The sequence below is a fragment of the Lampetra planeri genome, chromosome 1 (assembly GCF_965212315.1).
Source record: "Lampetra planeri chromosome 1, kcLamPlan1.2.h2, whole genome shotgun sequence".
Classification (NCBI taxonomy): Eukaryota; Metazoa; Chordata; class Hyperoartia; order Petromyzontiformes; family Petromyzontidae; genus Lampetra; species Lampetra planeri.
The window spans coordinates 30,312,355-30,329,364 of NC_136107.1; the positions used below are offsets into that span (position 1 = coordinate 30,312,355).

At 47.5% G+C, this 17,010-nt stretch overlaps 1 protein-coding gene across 1 annotated transcript in view; it reads right to left on the bottom strand.

The window, feature by feature from the left end:
* Positions 1-3,934: 3,934 nt before the first annotated feature.
* Positions 3,935-17,010, bottom strand: part of LOC144721040 (HUWE1-associated protein modifying stress responses-like) — a 33,220-nt gene continuing 20,144 nt past the window's right edge. The window contains exons 3-4 of the mRNA XM_078598342.1: positions 9,156-9,446; positions 3,935-4,472 (exon numbers count right to left, since the gene is read on the bottom strand). Of these exons, the coding sequence (XP_078454468.1) occupies positions 4,189-4,472; positions 9,156-9,446 (575 nt within the window). The 3' untranslated portion in view covers positions 3,935-4,188. The remainder of the gene's footprint in view (positions 4,473-9,155; positions 9,447-17,010) is intronic.

A 17,010-nucleotide genomic window follows, 5' to 3' on the forward strand; every position in this document is an offset into this window, starting at 1 on the left:
AAAAGGAACACCTGAAAAACATAAATTGCGTAAAAAGTTTTAAAAGTAATAAAATACCTTCCTCTTCAGATGCTTATCACGCAATACCTCCCCTTAGAACGATTAATGTTTTTGCTTTTTACAAATTTGGCAATTAAAGAGCAGTATTTGACGATGCTGGACATGCGATTGGTGTGCATTACTCCACTCGGGGTTGGGGGGGGGGTCTCAATTACAAGTAAATCGATCCACCGAAGTCACGCAAAACTCAAAACACACGGCACTTAAATATTGACATGAGATTCAAGTACTTTATTAAAACTTATTTTCAACATTATTTCGGTCTGTGTTGTTTACTACAAGTTCACAAAAAGCCTTGTAATAAGCAAAAAAGACGACAAAAAAACAGGGCCTTAGGATATACGTTGAGCTTACAAATCCTGAAGACTGTTAACAGCGCGTATTTGCAAAATTTGGCAGCCGAGCATGCAAACACCACATTCGGCTAAAAATGAAACAAAACAAAAAAAAGTGCCACGCCAAAAACTTTGCTGCCACTCACTGAGCCGAGCCACAGTGGGGGTGGTTGCCACTTGACCTCCTCGTGCACCGGTTGACACCCACCAACCCTCGATGCTGCCCGTGCCTCCCGGCATGCAGCGACGGGGCCAACCCCTTATTCTTCCTCCTCCGTCGGCGGCTAATAAAGGAGGGAGCAGCAGCACCACAGCCATAACCACCACAGAACCAGCAATCCTTGGGCCGGGGAGGAGTCGATGATGAGCCGATGAGGATGAGAGACAACGGGAGGAAGGGAAAAAAATGGTTCTCGGGCATATTTTTGTTTTGTAACTTGGAATAACAAGAGTTTATTTTTTTTCAGATTTGGGGTAGGAGGTGGGGGGGAGGCAGGAGGGGAGATAAGAGGCTGTGAAATTTAAATCTAAATCCATGTATGCATGAAATATGCTCGCGTTGATAGGAGCTGAAAAACATCATTTTTAGGTCAACCATATAACTATACCAAAAGAAATGGGTGGCGATAATAATGCTGATGTGTTTATATTAATTGGATAAAACAATACTCGGGTTCATAACGAGCAGCAGCATTTTGCCAACGAAATCTACCATTTTCCTATTTCCGATGATCAGGTTGTGCATTTGCTATTTTTTTTCCAAGGAACATCTATAACAATTGCGAATTTACAAATTGTCCGTGCACACAAATGTCAACTCCGGGTCCTTCCAATTTCCACACCAGGGGACAGCAGCCACAGAAGCCGTGTCCAAACCTCCGAAAACAAACCCTCACAACTTTAACTATTCAGTGAAGAGCAGACCATGGCTATTTCATCACCGTTCGCCACAGCAACGTTAATGGGCAACAGTCGAAACGTGTTTTAAGGCCTTGCAACAACCTTGGCGCTAAGGTTAAATAATCCTTTCGTGCCTAGTGGTTATACACGAGGTGTGCAACTCAAGGAGGTTGTAGGTTGAGTGGTGAGTGTAGAATGGTTTGAGGCTTCCCAACGCTCAGGTTCAAGCAATTTGGCGTGTTTAAAGGCTACCCCCCCCCGCCCCCTCCACCCCTCAAAGCTGCTCAACAACAAAGTGTCGCCAACACAGGATTCACGAAAGCCATCTTTTTTTGCAAACGTACGGTCATTCATACCCCCACTGGTCATTAAAAGGACACGATTTTTTTTTTTCTAAAATAAACTCTAAAAAAATGTATTCCACTAAGACAAGTCGAAATAGCAGTGTTTTAAAATTCATAGAATTTTAGGCCATATATGCCTTCTTGGGAGTATTATCAGCCACTTTAACTTTCTAACTATCCTGAAAGGTAAAAGGCTCAGCCCTACCATTCCGTGCTCACACCACTGCTGGTGAAAGGGCCTCTCTCTGCAAGAGGGCGCTGCAGGGGGGTATATTGATCTCCTCTTCCACACTGGCCCGGAAATCTTGCAATAATTAATCTATGGGACCCCTTTTTGCCGGTATCAAGATGAAAACAAAAGGTAGAGGCTTTACCCTTTCCAGCAATACTATCGGGTCTTATGCTATCCCATAGATATAACTGCTCAACCTGAGCTATTAATAACGCTTTGATGAGTTGCATTGTCTTTGTGCTGGTCACGTTTTGCTGTTCTATCGTCAAACACCGGTGAGACAAGGCCAATAAAGGAGGCTGTCTCTGGTGTAGGCCGATCAGTTTCAAGGACAATGCATAACATTATCATCAAAGCATGTTTTGTTTGCATGTTTTACCACACGCATACGTGGTGAATGCAGACTTGAAGCCTTGCAATAGGTGTATAGTTGGCGTTTTAACATCTTAACACCTCCTGTTTTATCCCTGCAAAGGGGAAAGCCTATTTTTGTTCATCTTGTAAAGAAGTTCAAGTACCCATACTTTACCACATCACACATGACAATGCCAATCAACTGTGGTGCACCCAGATATCTAATTGTATATTGACACAGCGCCTTCACTCAAGGTGCTTGACACAGCATAGACAACTGTGGCGGAATATAACGATTTACATGGCAGGAGCGTGCTGCAAGGATTGAGCAATGAGTGACAGCAGAGACAGAGGGCTACTTGGGCATCACGAAAGGGTAGGGGAGGGATGGGAAGGAGTGGAGGGGGCAAGGGGAGGGAAGAGAAGGAATGAGAAATAAAGAGGTGAGGCTTAAGAGAGGAATGGGAAGTGGTTAAGGAGGGGGACCCGCTTAATGTACAATGGAAGTTGATGGCAGTGGAGGCGTGCAAGTAAAGAGGACTGAACACGGGATTGAGCATGGGGAGGAGGAACAGATAGAGAGAAGATTGGGAATTAAGAGGGCGAGAAGACAGGAGATGAGAGAGGAGAGATGATCAGGTGGGTGGCAAGGCCATGGAGAGATTTAAAGATTCAGCTATTTCAAAAGACTGCGGTGTATTGAACAGGAAGCCCATGGAGTTGAAGGAGGAGGCAAAGTGGTGAGAATTAATTGGGAGATTGAAAATAACCCACGAGGAAGAATTGTTTTTATTTATTGGGAGAGTAGTGATGGCAGAAGCAGGGTGACCAAGAAGAACGGAATTCCAGATGGGTAAAGAGCAGAGCATGAACTAGGAGGGTCTGCAGAAAATATGAACATCCTGATGATTGAGATAAACTGAGATTGAGATTAGTTGCTGGGTAGCCAGAGGGAAGGGGAAGATTTAATCAACTTGCTAATTCTCAACCGCCATGCCCGGAGATCGAACCGGCGACCTCTGGATTGCAGGGTCCAGTGTGTGCTGACCATTAACACCCCTGCGGCAGAGTCCCTGCTCGTTCTCACTAAAAGCTTCATCTGCTGATGTTCCCAAGACAAAATAACGTAATTAATTCTGTCACATCGTCTCCACGTTTTGACTTCTGTTTAAAGTCATTGTCTGCGTAACACACAACTTCCATCATCCTCTTCTTCGCTGTGCAGCATATATGGCCTAACAAAGCCTTTAAATGCCTTCTGACGCATGCTTCATTTCAAAATGGATTAAACCTTCAAAGAATATCTTTTTTTCACTGAATAGTACACATCACAAAAAACGCCGTCCAAACGTTGTTTTCTTTGTTAACAAAACGAAATGTTTTCATAGGTGCATAAGTCCAACCCGAGTTGTGACGGTTGAGTAGCTATTAAACAGATATTCTATATTTTACGCAATGATAGCATTAATGTTGCCAAACAGAATGGAAAAAAAATACATGTAGTCTTTTGATACCGCTCATAAGACCATATTCTCTAAGGTCACTTCTATCCATGTTAAGTCCACTTAGTAACATGGAGATTAATCATTTGTTTAGATTATAACAGCCTGTTTTGAGTGCTTAGAATTTATTCCTTTAGAGAACTAGCTGAGCTTGTGCAATTAGAACACTAACCAAATATCCTTCCCCAAACAGTCCAATTTTCCAGATGCATTTGCCCAATAAACTTTATTTTACACTCTGTTTACACATATACTCACAAGTATACGGTTCCAGTCCAGTTAGTATTTTTTTTGCTGTCGTTTTTTTCCTCTCAAATCTTAAGAATTAAACGGGAAGGGTGTGCAAGACTTGGATCCAAGCGCTCTGTGGCCGTTGCCATCGTAGTCGGAGGATGACGAGGAGGTGGACGAGGAGGAGGAAGTAAGGGGGCAGCGTCGTCACCCCCCCACCCAAGGCCTCCTCATATGAGGCGGCTGCGTTTGTGCGTCGGCGAGTCCGTGATCACGTCGGGGCACTGCGACGTGGCCGAGCGCTTGCGCGCGCTGGCCGCCATCGCCGCCGCCGTCGTCGTGGTGGTGGTGCCCCCCTCCAGGTGCAAGGCCATCTCCTCCGAGATGAACGTGTTGAGGTCCATGTCGTGCAGGCTGGAGCGGCGGCGCGACGGGCCCGAGCCACCGGCCGCGTGCGTGGGCGAGCCCGGGTTGCCCGAGCGCATGCTGATGCTCGCCATCGCTCCGCTCAGGCCTGTGCTTGCCAAACGCGCACGAAAAAGCGCACGCCAACGCGCACGCCAACGAGCGCGCACACGCCCCCCACACGGGGGCGCAAACACGCACGCACGCGCATCCGGGGTGAGAGTTACTATTTAAATAGATCAAACCCACAACCTCCTCCATACCAGGCAAGGTAGTTCATTAACATCTCACATGGAGCCGCACGTTCATGACAAGCGTCACACTCTGGGAATCTCGAGCTGTCTCCATAGCCGGCACACGACCTGTTCTTACACTTTTTTGTGACATGGATAGACTGGTACTTGCCATAGGAATGTGGAGTAGCCATAACTTGCTTAGGACCACGGATGGAGATGGTCACTGCCCAATGCTTGTTTGAGCATTGGAAGCACTCAGACTTTTAGCGCATTTAGTATCTACATTGAACTGTATGTACGTAGAACTTATTTCGCACCGTTCGTAGCCAACCGTGTTAATCAGAGGTACAGGAGAAGGATAAACGAAACATAAAAAGCAGTTCTAAAGAAATTAATTCTTAATTTAGATTAAAAATGCATAGCTCCAGTGGCTTCCTAATATCGGAGGAGCGTTACAGATGGCCGCGGAAGCGCATCTGAAAGCGCGCAATGCGGAGACCGTCTTTGTTCGATGACTAGCCAAAAGCCACTGCTGCAGGGATGACCAAAGTTTGCATGATGGTTTATGCTTCTTGACGAGATCAGCGAGGTATTATTGTTCATTTGTGGCGAGCACTTTATGTGCAATTAGTGCGACCTGAAATGGTTTACTCCCATGCCCACACAGCGTGTTCTACAACGGGGAAACTCAGAACACTTTACACGTGGATAAGCGGCTTGCATCTAAGCTGGACCCACAAAGTAATCAAAGTAGAAGTCAGAAAAAAGGATGCATATAAAAGAAGACCTGATGTAGGCAGTGATGAAAAGGAAACTGGTACTGTCTGGACACATGTGTAGGATGGACAACAAGAAAAGTGAAAGTGTCTTGTTCGGAAAAAAATTGACGGAACCGGAGAGGAAGACCGAACAGAGAATGGCTTGATGACGACGACATAAGAGATTCGTTCCAAAAAGATGTGGAAACAAATGCCGAAATGTGCAGTGATGATGATGATGGAAGCAACTTGCATGAAATCTCTCAAACAATGTTTCTTTGTTTATTTTACCAGGTAAAATATCCAGTATGGGTGGGTCAGCAGGACGGTATTTTCAGCGTGGAGACGAGGCCGCATGGCTAATCGTCTGTCAAACACGTATGCCAACTTTGCATCTTGTTCTCATGCGACTTGGCGCCCTCTGCTGGACGTACCATGTCCTGTATGTCAAACTAAACTCAAACTATATAAGGGGATCTTCTTTGCCACCATCAACAGATGAAAAATAACCACACAAACTGCCAACATAAACTACTCTGGTAATATATGCATTACCAGAGCATGTTCTGTATGCACGTTCACCACAAGTATGTGTGGTTAATGCAGACTTGATTCCCTGCAAAAGGTTTCCATTTGGTGTTTGAACATCTGAACACCTGTTTTATTGACAGAAAGGCTAAAACCCATTCTTATTCTTTCTACTCAAACAATTTTTTATTTCACCAAGTAAGGCCCACTGAGCTGTATAGCTTTTTGTCAGAAGCAACATGGCCACAAATGATAGCTAAACGCGGAAAATTATAGTAGCAGTCGAATACTCGAAACGCACATTTTTCTACATGTGGAAGGCAAAAAGCAGAGGACCCCGAGAAAAATCGATGCGACCAGGAGGAGAACATACAAACTCCAAATATACAGCGGGCATCAGGGTCAAGAATAAACCCACAACCTGCTGTATACCAGGCGAGGTAGTTCACATCTCACCACCGTGGCGTATGAGGAGTGGGGTTGCCTGCAATTGCCACAAAGGGTCGCTGTTGTATTTGTGGGGGTGTGCCAATGACACCCTTGGAATGTCCTGGCAGTGCCCACTTTAACAGCATTGCCTTGGACACCAGTGGGAATTTTTGAATCGGACCTGAATTGCTTTTTTTTACTTTGCAGGGGGAACTCGGTGACAACGCCTTCTATTTTGGCAGTGTTGTTGTCGTTGCGAGTTCCTGTTTACAACTGCTGCTTGTCCTTCCTCTTGGCAAGTGTGTGAATAGGTCCCTACAACATCTGAACACTCAGGGCTGCTGCTCTACAATACAGTAGTCCCTCGGTTGACGTTTTTAATCCATTCCATGTACACTTCTGTTAATCAAAATAAGTATTAATCGAATGCACTAAAAGTTTAAAGGAAGAAAAAAATATCACCGAGTCTGCAAGAGAGCTGTTTCCACAGCCAAAACAGAAATCAGTGTAAACAAAGCCAGTGGAGGACTAAATGCTCATAAATGGGCGTTGCTGATTGGCTGAAGACATGGCTCAATCCCACTTAAGAGCGCTCGGATTGGCCAAAATTAGCGCCTGCGTGCATAACGTTAACATGACCGTGAATCAACATTTTTACATTAGTCAAAACCATGGGGATCCTATGGAAGGTGAAACGTTAAACGCAAAAACCGTTAAGCGAGGGACCTACTGTATATGCCGGCCTGACCAGAATGACCCAAGCCCTCCGCTGGTGTTTTTGTGTGCCCAACCCTACAGCTCAGTTGTAAAATCAGTAAGTCTAGTAATCGTTTTACTTCTGCAAATATTGTTCCGTTCACCGTAATTTTTGTTACATAACAAATTTAGTGTTTTGATTTTGCTGTGTGTCATTGATGGACTTCCTTGTAATACATACCTGTTGCAATACGGACCGAATTTCCTTAGTGCATGTATTGCAACTAAGAACTCAAACAGCCAGCTTGTTGGATGGTATCACTAAAGGTGTGTTTCAGTGTATTGACATTATGGTCAATATGTACTTTGTCCCTAGACTGTCCAGCTATTTTTTTAAAATATAAAACGAGCATTTTGTTGTCACGTGACCCTCATTGTCCGTACACAGGGACCATTCTTTGTTAAGCAGGTAATTTATTTGAATGCTTCAAGCGAGCAAGAATGTCACAATGCAAGGATTTGTGCAGGTGGGAAATTTTTTAGGTGACTTTCACAAGAATCTGCTATACATGTATAAATAAATCTAACATCCAAAAACAACTTTTTTTACCATCGCTTGAGACTCCTTGCGGCTCTCGTAAATAAACAAGGAAACATGAATATACTGTATACTGTTTTTAATTGGATACCTATCCAATTCGGACCATAACGTGCAACGTACTTATTGGAAATCCATCTGGTTGGTGCAACGGAAAGAAGTTCTTGCTTTACAATTGGAAGGTTTAGATTTCAAGTAATGATCAGGGAATGAGCCAGACCATCATCACCTTATGGGATGAATATAAAATGTGTACCACTTTGTGTAAAGCCAACCAGCGGGTTTGTCCCATGGTGAGACTAGTCCTCGACATAGAAACATCTTGTCGCTATGACGAGATGTTAAAGGCCCTTGCCAGGTACGAAGGAGGTTGTGGGTTCGTTTCTGACCCCGATGCCTGTATATTTTGAGTTTGCATATTCTCCCCGTGGTCAGGTGGATTTTTATCGAGGTCGTTCGGTTTTTCCCTCCACATTTAGAATCAACATGCATTTAGAGCATTTGCCTGCTATAAATTTCCACGTCATAAGCCACTTCATTGAGCTTTCATTTGGGGAAGGTCGCTTCTGAAAAAGAGCTAGAAAGTTCAGTGGGCCTTACCTCATAAAATAGAAAGTTTAATAGTGTAGCATAAGAATTGATAATATACTACACTATGGGATGCTGCTGTCATCCTCCCAGCCAAGATGGAGTGGCTACGTACACACACGGTAATGCCGTCAGGTGCCATGCACTGTTCTACGAGTGTGTGTTGTGGCGAGGTGTGTCGGGAACCAGTGTAGTGGTGAGCGCACTGCACTAGGAACCGGCAACCAGAGTTCAATTCACGCTCGCAGCCAACAAATGGTGACAAATATCTGACCTGGACCTGGGCCTCCTTTACATTGACCTAGCCTTAAATGAGTACCTGGTGCTGTGTGTAAAAACATCACCAGTGGGGAGACAAAGGTGGCCAAGCATGATGCAAGCCGCAACACCACCTCGTGTGCCCGTTGCCAGCCTTAAAAGATGCATGCTAGAGAGGCACTTAAACTAAACAAAATTATTTTTTATTTTACCAGGCAAGGCCCACTGAGCTGTATAGCTCTTTTTCAGAAGCGACCCGGCCACACATGATAACTCAACGAAGTGGCTGATCACGTGGACATTTATATAAGCCAAATACTCCAAACGCACGTTTCAAAATGTGGAGGGAAAACTGGAGGACTCGGAGAAAAATCCACGCCACGAAGGGGAGAAAAAATACAGGTGTTCATGTTGTTGTCGGGAAGCATGCGTGTTTGTGTAGTCACATGTTTACGTGTGAAGAAGGGAGCATGTGTGTTTGTGTATATTTATGTGTATATGGAGAGGGGAGCGTGTGTGTGTTTTGTGTGTCGTTTGTAGGTAGTGTGTGTGATAACTGGGGAACGTATCGATTTGTTAGACGGTGTATGTGTGATAAGGATGTGTTTGAAAGTGTGCGTGATAACTGGAGAACTTATGGAATTGTTAGATGGTGTATGTGTCAGGAGTGGTGCGTCTCGTGTGCGAGGCCCTCTCCTCACCGTGCAGGGCGATGGCCTCGCGGAAGGGCTGCAGGTCAGTATCGTCGGTGGGGCTGGGCTCCGTGGGGGCGACGCGGGGGGAGGCCGGGATGCCCGAGAGGCGCGCGGGAGCGCGACAGCCGCCGCGGGACGGCGGAGGTGGCGGCGACTTCCCGCACAGGAAGCTGATGAGGTCCTCGCGCCGGATGGTGCGCCGCCGCTTCTTGGCCCAGGCGAGAACGTCGCGCGTCCGCCGCTGCAGCCCCATCTGCGCGCCGTGTTCGTAGCTCCTCCGGTGCGTCTCTGCGCCGTCTATCCGCGGCGGGGAGGGGAGGGAGGTGGGGGGGTGGGGTGGGGGGGGTGGGAGAGCCGCGTGCACGCGGTGCGGGGGCCACCCGAAAACGGAGATGGGCGCGAGTTTTTACGATATTCGCTCGATGCTCCGCACGCGGCGACGCTCTTGCAACGACGACACCGAGAGGTTTCCAGGCGGCGATTCCACGCTCTCACGACGACGATGACACACCCAGAGGTTCCCACACGGCGTGACGACGCGAGCAGCAGGCCCCTGACGCGCCAACGCAAAGCTTTCTTACATTCGCGATCTAAACGACAGTCGCAATGCCTAAGAATAAACTAACTAAATGCACTCACGCGTGCCTGAAAGAGACATCGCTCAAACTATCAATTTATTTATGTAAACATTAAAAAAGCTATTAATCGCATTATTTCTAGGAGTTTATATATATATAATGCTGGATTCATAAGAAGCAATTATCATGTTTATCACAATTCACAATCACACGTGGATAAATGCACGTAAAAAAAACGTTATTTATGCCAAATAATGCGCAAAAGTTACCTTCAGGCCAATGCAATTTTGACGGAACAATCCAGAACACAGGGACAGACGACACAAAGGCGGCAACACAAACAAGCATCGATGTTTACATCGATCCACCACCGACACTTGTCCAACCACGTAGGATCCGCTGTTAGATGCCCAAGTAATACTACGAAGCGGGAAGCACGTGTACCCAAGCACTCAAAACATACAAACGCTAATGCAAATTAATCTACATTTGAACACGTGTCAACACGAATGCTGCGTGATTGAATTTGTGCGCTAAGTGCCACCATGAGATACAATCAATTGAATAGATTATCGGCCTCTTAGGCTTTGCACCAATTTTGCAGTGACAACTATGCAATTGCACAACAGTCTGGAACGTCTGTACAGAATTACCCAAGCATTCTGCCCGGCTAAAAATTGGGCATTGCTTTCAAGGGTATGCCGACTGAATGCTGGGGTAAGAAAAAAAAATACAAATATATGTTAATTTATGACCCTCAACTGAATGCTGGAAAACAAATTACTGTTCCTTCTTACTGTTAAATTTGAGGTTATCCCTGTATACACTACAACAGATCGTTAAAGAGTAGTTGGCTGCTATAAATTTCCACGTGATAAGCCACTTCGTTGAGCTATCATTTGTGGCCAGGTCGCATCTGAAAAAAAGCTATAGAGCTCAGTGGGGCCTTACCTGATAAAATAAAAATTAGTTTATAGTTTAGTCATCTTAAGAATCTCTTGTAAAAGACCGGCATTACTGCCGGTCTTTTACAAGATATTGACGATTTGGGCATGACAAAAACAGGGCATGCTGAAAATAACGTCTTTGTTGCTTGTCAAAGGCAAAACTTTGCCACTTCACGTTTACAGCATTCCAAGATGCGTTTCCTACTTTTCTCTTTATTCCCGCGCATTGGTGCTGAACAAAAGACCGTTCCCACAGATAATGCGGTTAGAAATTATGCAATCACAGAATGTCCCAAACAAACAAGGAATGCTGCCGGTCGCTTTAATCCCCTCAACTGTTGTCACCGGGCTAGGCGCAGAGAATCCACTAGCAGTGTGCGGAGGTGAGCAAAGCAATTTAAATGTACAAGGAGACACGCCAGACAAAGAAAAGGGTAGCCGTCTACAACATTATGCACTGCATTGGTGGAGTGAGAGTAATTTCGGATCGTAAACGAATAAAAATCTAATTGGTTTAACATATAGTAGTAGTAGGCTTTCTTGACCAATATTATCCATAATAAAGTTTTGTTTGGCTTAGATTGCGTAAATATAAATGTGTTGCTAAACCCGCCACACCGCCCGACAGCCAATTCGTAAAGTGTTTCATGTAAACAAAACATGCCAATTAGTTACTCATACAGCACTGGTACGTTGGAGAGTAATTTGTTGTAGTGGGTTTACTCTCCCACACACCGGTGTGCTGACGTTTTATTATGCACGGAGTTGCTTCACCCACCGAAAATAAAAACCACGTAGGACCTTTAAGCTGATTAAACTCGTGACACAATATTACCAATGTAATACAGGTTTCAACCGAGAGTCATCGGGCAGGGTGTGACCGCTGAAATAAATGTTGCTTGTTTTCCTGAAATGAACAGGCAAGAGCCCTGCATGGACACTGTGGGTCAATTGAGCACATTGCACAGCAACGTACGTGTAATTCAATCGAGCGAGCCCGAGACTGTATTAGCACCAAATAATACAATTAACATTAAAGTCCATCTGGTTAATGGGGCCTTCCAGACCTATGTTTCCCATCGTCATCACGTGGACATGTTGCCCTTTCCCGTGTTGCAGGTGCAGCCAGGGAAAGAGAAAGTCTGGGTGACTGCACGGGGCCACAGTGTCTGTGCCAACTATGCAATGGACACGGATTCAATCCAAACCGGTTCTTTACACAAGCGATACATTAATCAAAGCACGCGAGTAAGAGCCGATTGTGTACGTGTATACAACTGGGTCGAAAAAACCCTGCAGCAACATAGCAGAAAAAATATTCTTAAATCCATGGAGTTTCGATTGTTACGAGTCAATGAAATGGCAGCCTGACAAGGTTAGTCCGAGTAATTCCTCGAAGGCAATACTGAACTTTCAGCTCAGAAAATTGCAGATGTTCGCATTCCTCTAAAACCTTTATATTACAACTAGCGGAAGTACCCGGCTTTGCCCGGGTGAAAAATATATTTCTTAAAAACCTTACATATATATACACAGATACTAAGGTATTGTCAAAGTCCGGTGGGCTGTTTGTACATTTCTCCACCAACAAATATATAAGAGGCTTTCACAAGTCCAAAAAGTTGTAGAAAGTGTGAGGTAAATAGTTGATGTCAAAAGGTTTCCGAAAATTGCGGTCTCCCCCCCCCCTCAAAAAATATCTTTACCCCTCGTAGGTATATATACTAACAACACCTTACATACAACAGAGGAAGTGGTATCTATTGACTCTGTAGTAGTATCTACTGACTGTACAGTAGTATCAACTGAGCCAGTAGTAGCTACTGACTGTGTAGTAGTATTTAGTGACTGTAATAACTACTGACCATAGTAGTATTTACTGGGCCTACAGTAGTATCTACCGACTATATACTCGTAACGACTAACTGTATAGTATCTGCTGACTCTATAGTTGTATCCACTGACTATAGTAGTAACTACAAAATCTATAGCAGTATCTACTCACTCTATAATAGTATCTACTGACTCTAGTAGCTACTCACCGTGGTAGTATGTACTGACTGTATAGTAGTATATACTGACTGTAGCAGTATTGACTGACTGTAGCGGTATATACTGACTGTAGCGGTATATACTGACTGTTTTAGTATTTACTATAGCGGTATCTACCAACTCGATAGCAGTATCTACTATCGCTACAGCAGTGTATACCGACTGAGGTCGTACCTGCTATCACTACAGCAGTGCATACTGCTGTGTTGGTACCTGTTATGATGGCAGCAGTGCATATTGTGGTGGAACCTGCTATGATTACAGCAGTGCATACTGCTGTGGTGGTATCTGCTATGATGAGAGGAGTACATATTGTGGTGGTGGTACCTGGTATGATAACAGCAGTGCATATTGACTGTACTCATCATTCACCCTCACCATTCACCACTCACAACTCACCCTTACCACTCATCCTCACCACTCACCACTCCCACTCACTATTCACCATTCACCCTCACAACTCACCACTCACCAACCTCCCTCACCAATCTCCCTCACCACTCACCCTCACCCTCAACACTCACCCTCAACACTCACCCTCAACACTCACCCTCAACACTCACCCTCACCGCTCACCACTCACCCACACTCACCCTCACCACTTTCCCTCACCACTCTCCCTCACCACTCACCCTCACCACTCACCCTCACCACTCACCCTCACCACTCACCAGTCACGCTCACCACTCACCCTCACCATTCACCCTCACCACTCACAACCACCACTCACCCTCACCACTCAACTTCACCCTCACTACTCACCATTCATCCTCACCAATCACCACTGACCAATCACCACTCACCACTCTCCACTAACCCTCACCACTCAACCTCACCACTCACCCTCAAAACTAACCACTCTCTCACCACTCACCCTCACCACTCAGCACTCACCCTCACCACTCACCACTCACCCCTCACCACTCACCACTCACCCATCACCACTCACAACCGCCACTCACCCTCACCACTCATCCTCACAACAACCACTCACCCTCACCACTCACCCTGACCACTCACCACTCATCCTCACCAATCACACCCTCACCAATCACCACTCACCCGCACTGCTCACCCTCACCACTCACGCTCACCCTCACCACTCACCCCTCACTAATCACCACTCATAACCGCCACTCACCCTCACCACTCACCCTCAACACACACCCTCACCACTCACCCTCACTACTCACCACTCATCCTCACCAATCACACCCTCAACAATCACCACTCACCCTCACAACTCACCCTCACCACTCACTCTCACCACTCACCACTCACCCTCACAACAACCACTCACCCTCACCGCTCAGCACTCACCCTCACTACTCACCCTCACCACTCACCACTAATCCTCACCAATCACACCCTCACCAATCACCACTCACCCTCACCACTTGCCACTCACCCTCACCACTCACCCTCACCACTCACCCTCACCACTCCCTCACCACTCTCCCTCACCACTCTCCCTCACCACTCTCCCTCACCACTCTCCCTCACCACTCACGCTCACCACTCACCCCTCACCCTCACTCACCCTCACCTCTCACCACTCACCCTCACCACTTACCACTCATCCTCACCAATCACACCCTCAACAATCACCACTCACCCTCAACACTCACCCTCACCACTAACCCTCACCACTAACCCTCACCACTAACCCTCACCACTCACCCTCACCACTCACTAATCACCTCTCACAACCGTCACTCACCCTCACCACTCACTCTTACCACGCACCCTCATCACTCACCCTCACCACTCACCCTCACAACAACCACTCACCCTCACTACTCACCCTGACCACTCACCACTCATCCTCACCAATCGCACCCTCACCAATCACCACTCACCCTCACTGCTCACCCTCACCGCTCACCGCTCAACCTCACCCTCACCACTCACGCTCACCCTCACCACTCACCTCTCACTAATCACCACTCACAACTGCCACTCACTCTCCCCACTCACCCTCACCACTCACCCTCACCAATCACCACTCACCCTCACCACTCACCACTCACCCTCACCACTCACCCTCACCAATCACCACTCACCCTCACCACTCACCCTCACCATTCACCCTCACCACTCACCCTCACCACTTTCCCTCACTACTCTCCCTCACCACTCACCAGTCACGCTCACCACTCACCCTCACCACTCACCCTCACTACTCACCACTCACCCTCAACACTCACCCTCAACACTCACCCTCACCGCTCACCACTCACCCACACTCACCCTCACCACTTTCCCTCACCACTCTCCCTCACCACTCACCCTCACCACTCACCCTCACCACTCACCCTCACCACTCACCAGTCACGCTCACCACTCACCCTCACCACTCACCCTCACCACTCACCCTCACCACTCACCCTCACCACTCACCCTCACCAATCACCACTCACCCTCACCACTCACCCTCACCACTCTCCCTCACCACTCTCCCTCACCACTCTCCCTCACCACTCTCCCTCACCACTCTCCCTCACCACTCTCCCTCACCACTCTCCCTCACCACTCTCCCTCACCACTCTCCCTCACCACTCTCCCTCACCACTCTCCCTCACCACTCTCCCTCACCACTCTCCCTCACCACTCTCCCTCACCACTCTCCCTCACCACTCTCCCTCACCACTCTCCCTCACCACTCTCCCTCACCACTCTCCCTCACCACTCTCCCTCACCACTCTCCCTCACCACTCTCCCTCACCACTCTCCCTCACCACTCTCCCTCACCACTCTCCCTCACCACTCTCCCTCACCACTCTCCCTCACCACTCTCCCTCACCACTCTCCCTCACCACTCTCCCTCACCAGTCACGCTCACCACTCACCACTCACGCTCACCACTCACCCTCACTACTCACCTTAACCACTCACCACTCACCCTCAACACTCACCCTCACCGCTCACCACTCACCCTCACCACTCACCCTGACCACTCACCACTCATCCTCACCAATCACACCCTCACCAATCACCACTCACCCTCACTGCTCACCCTCACCGCTCACCCCAACCACTCACGCTCACCCTCACCACTCACCCCTCACTAATCACCACTCACAACCGCCACTCACCCTCACCACTCACCCTCACCACTCACCCCTCATCCTCACCAATCACACACTCAACAATCACCACTCACCCTCACCACTCACGCTCAACACCCACCCTCACCACTAACCCTCACCACTCACCCCTCACTAATCACCACTAACAACCGCCACTCACCCTCACCACTCACCCACACCACCATCACCACTCTCCCACACCACCATCACCACTCTCCCACACCACCATCACCACTCTCCCACACCACCACTCTCCCACACCACCACCACCACCACCACTCTCCCACACCACCACCACCACCACCACTCTCCCACACCACCACCACCACCACTCTCCCACACCACCACCACCACTCTCCCACACCACCACCACCACCACCACTCTCCCACACCACCACCACCACCACCACTCTCCCACACCACCACCACCACCACTCTCCCACACCACCACCACCACCACTCTCCCACACCACCACCACCACCACTCTCCCACACCACCACCACCACCACTCTCCCACACCACCACCACCACCACCACTCTCCCACACCACCACCACCACTCTCCCACACCACCACCACCACCACTCTCCCACACCACCACTCTCCCACACCACCACCACCACTCTCCCACACCACCACTCTCCCACACCACCACCACCACTCTCCCACACCACCACCACCACTCTCCCACACCACCACCACCACTCTCCCACACCACCACCACCACTCTCCCACACCACCACCACCACCACTCTCCCCCACCACCACCACTCTCCCCCTCACCACTCTCCCCCTCACCACATGTTAAGGGCGATCCTAAAGGAATCTACAACCTTCGATGATTCCTTTGCGCGATTCAAAGAATCGATTCCTGGCGCATAGGAGGTTTCCATTTTTAATTACAGAGTTTTATTTTCATTCGTATGTTATGTTTTAAAGTTTTCAGGAGTTTTTAATTATATTTTAGTCCCGGTCAACGCCGGATATTTCCCATTCGTAGCAGTTTATATCAACTCTATAACCAACTAATATTAAACGGAAATAAGGCGATTCTAAATGAATCTACAACCTTCGATTCCTTTTCGCGATTTAGAGAATCGATTCTTGGCGCGGTCGGGTTTAGAGTTTTAATTACACAGTTGTATTTTCATTGGGATGTTATGTTTGAAAGTTTTCAGAAGATTTTAAATGTATT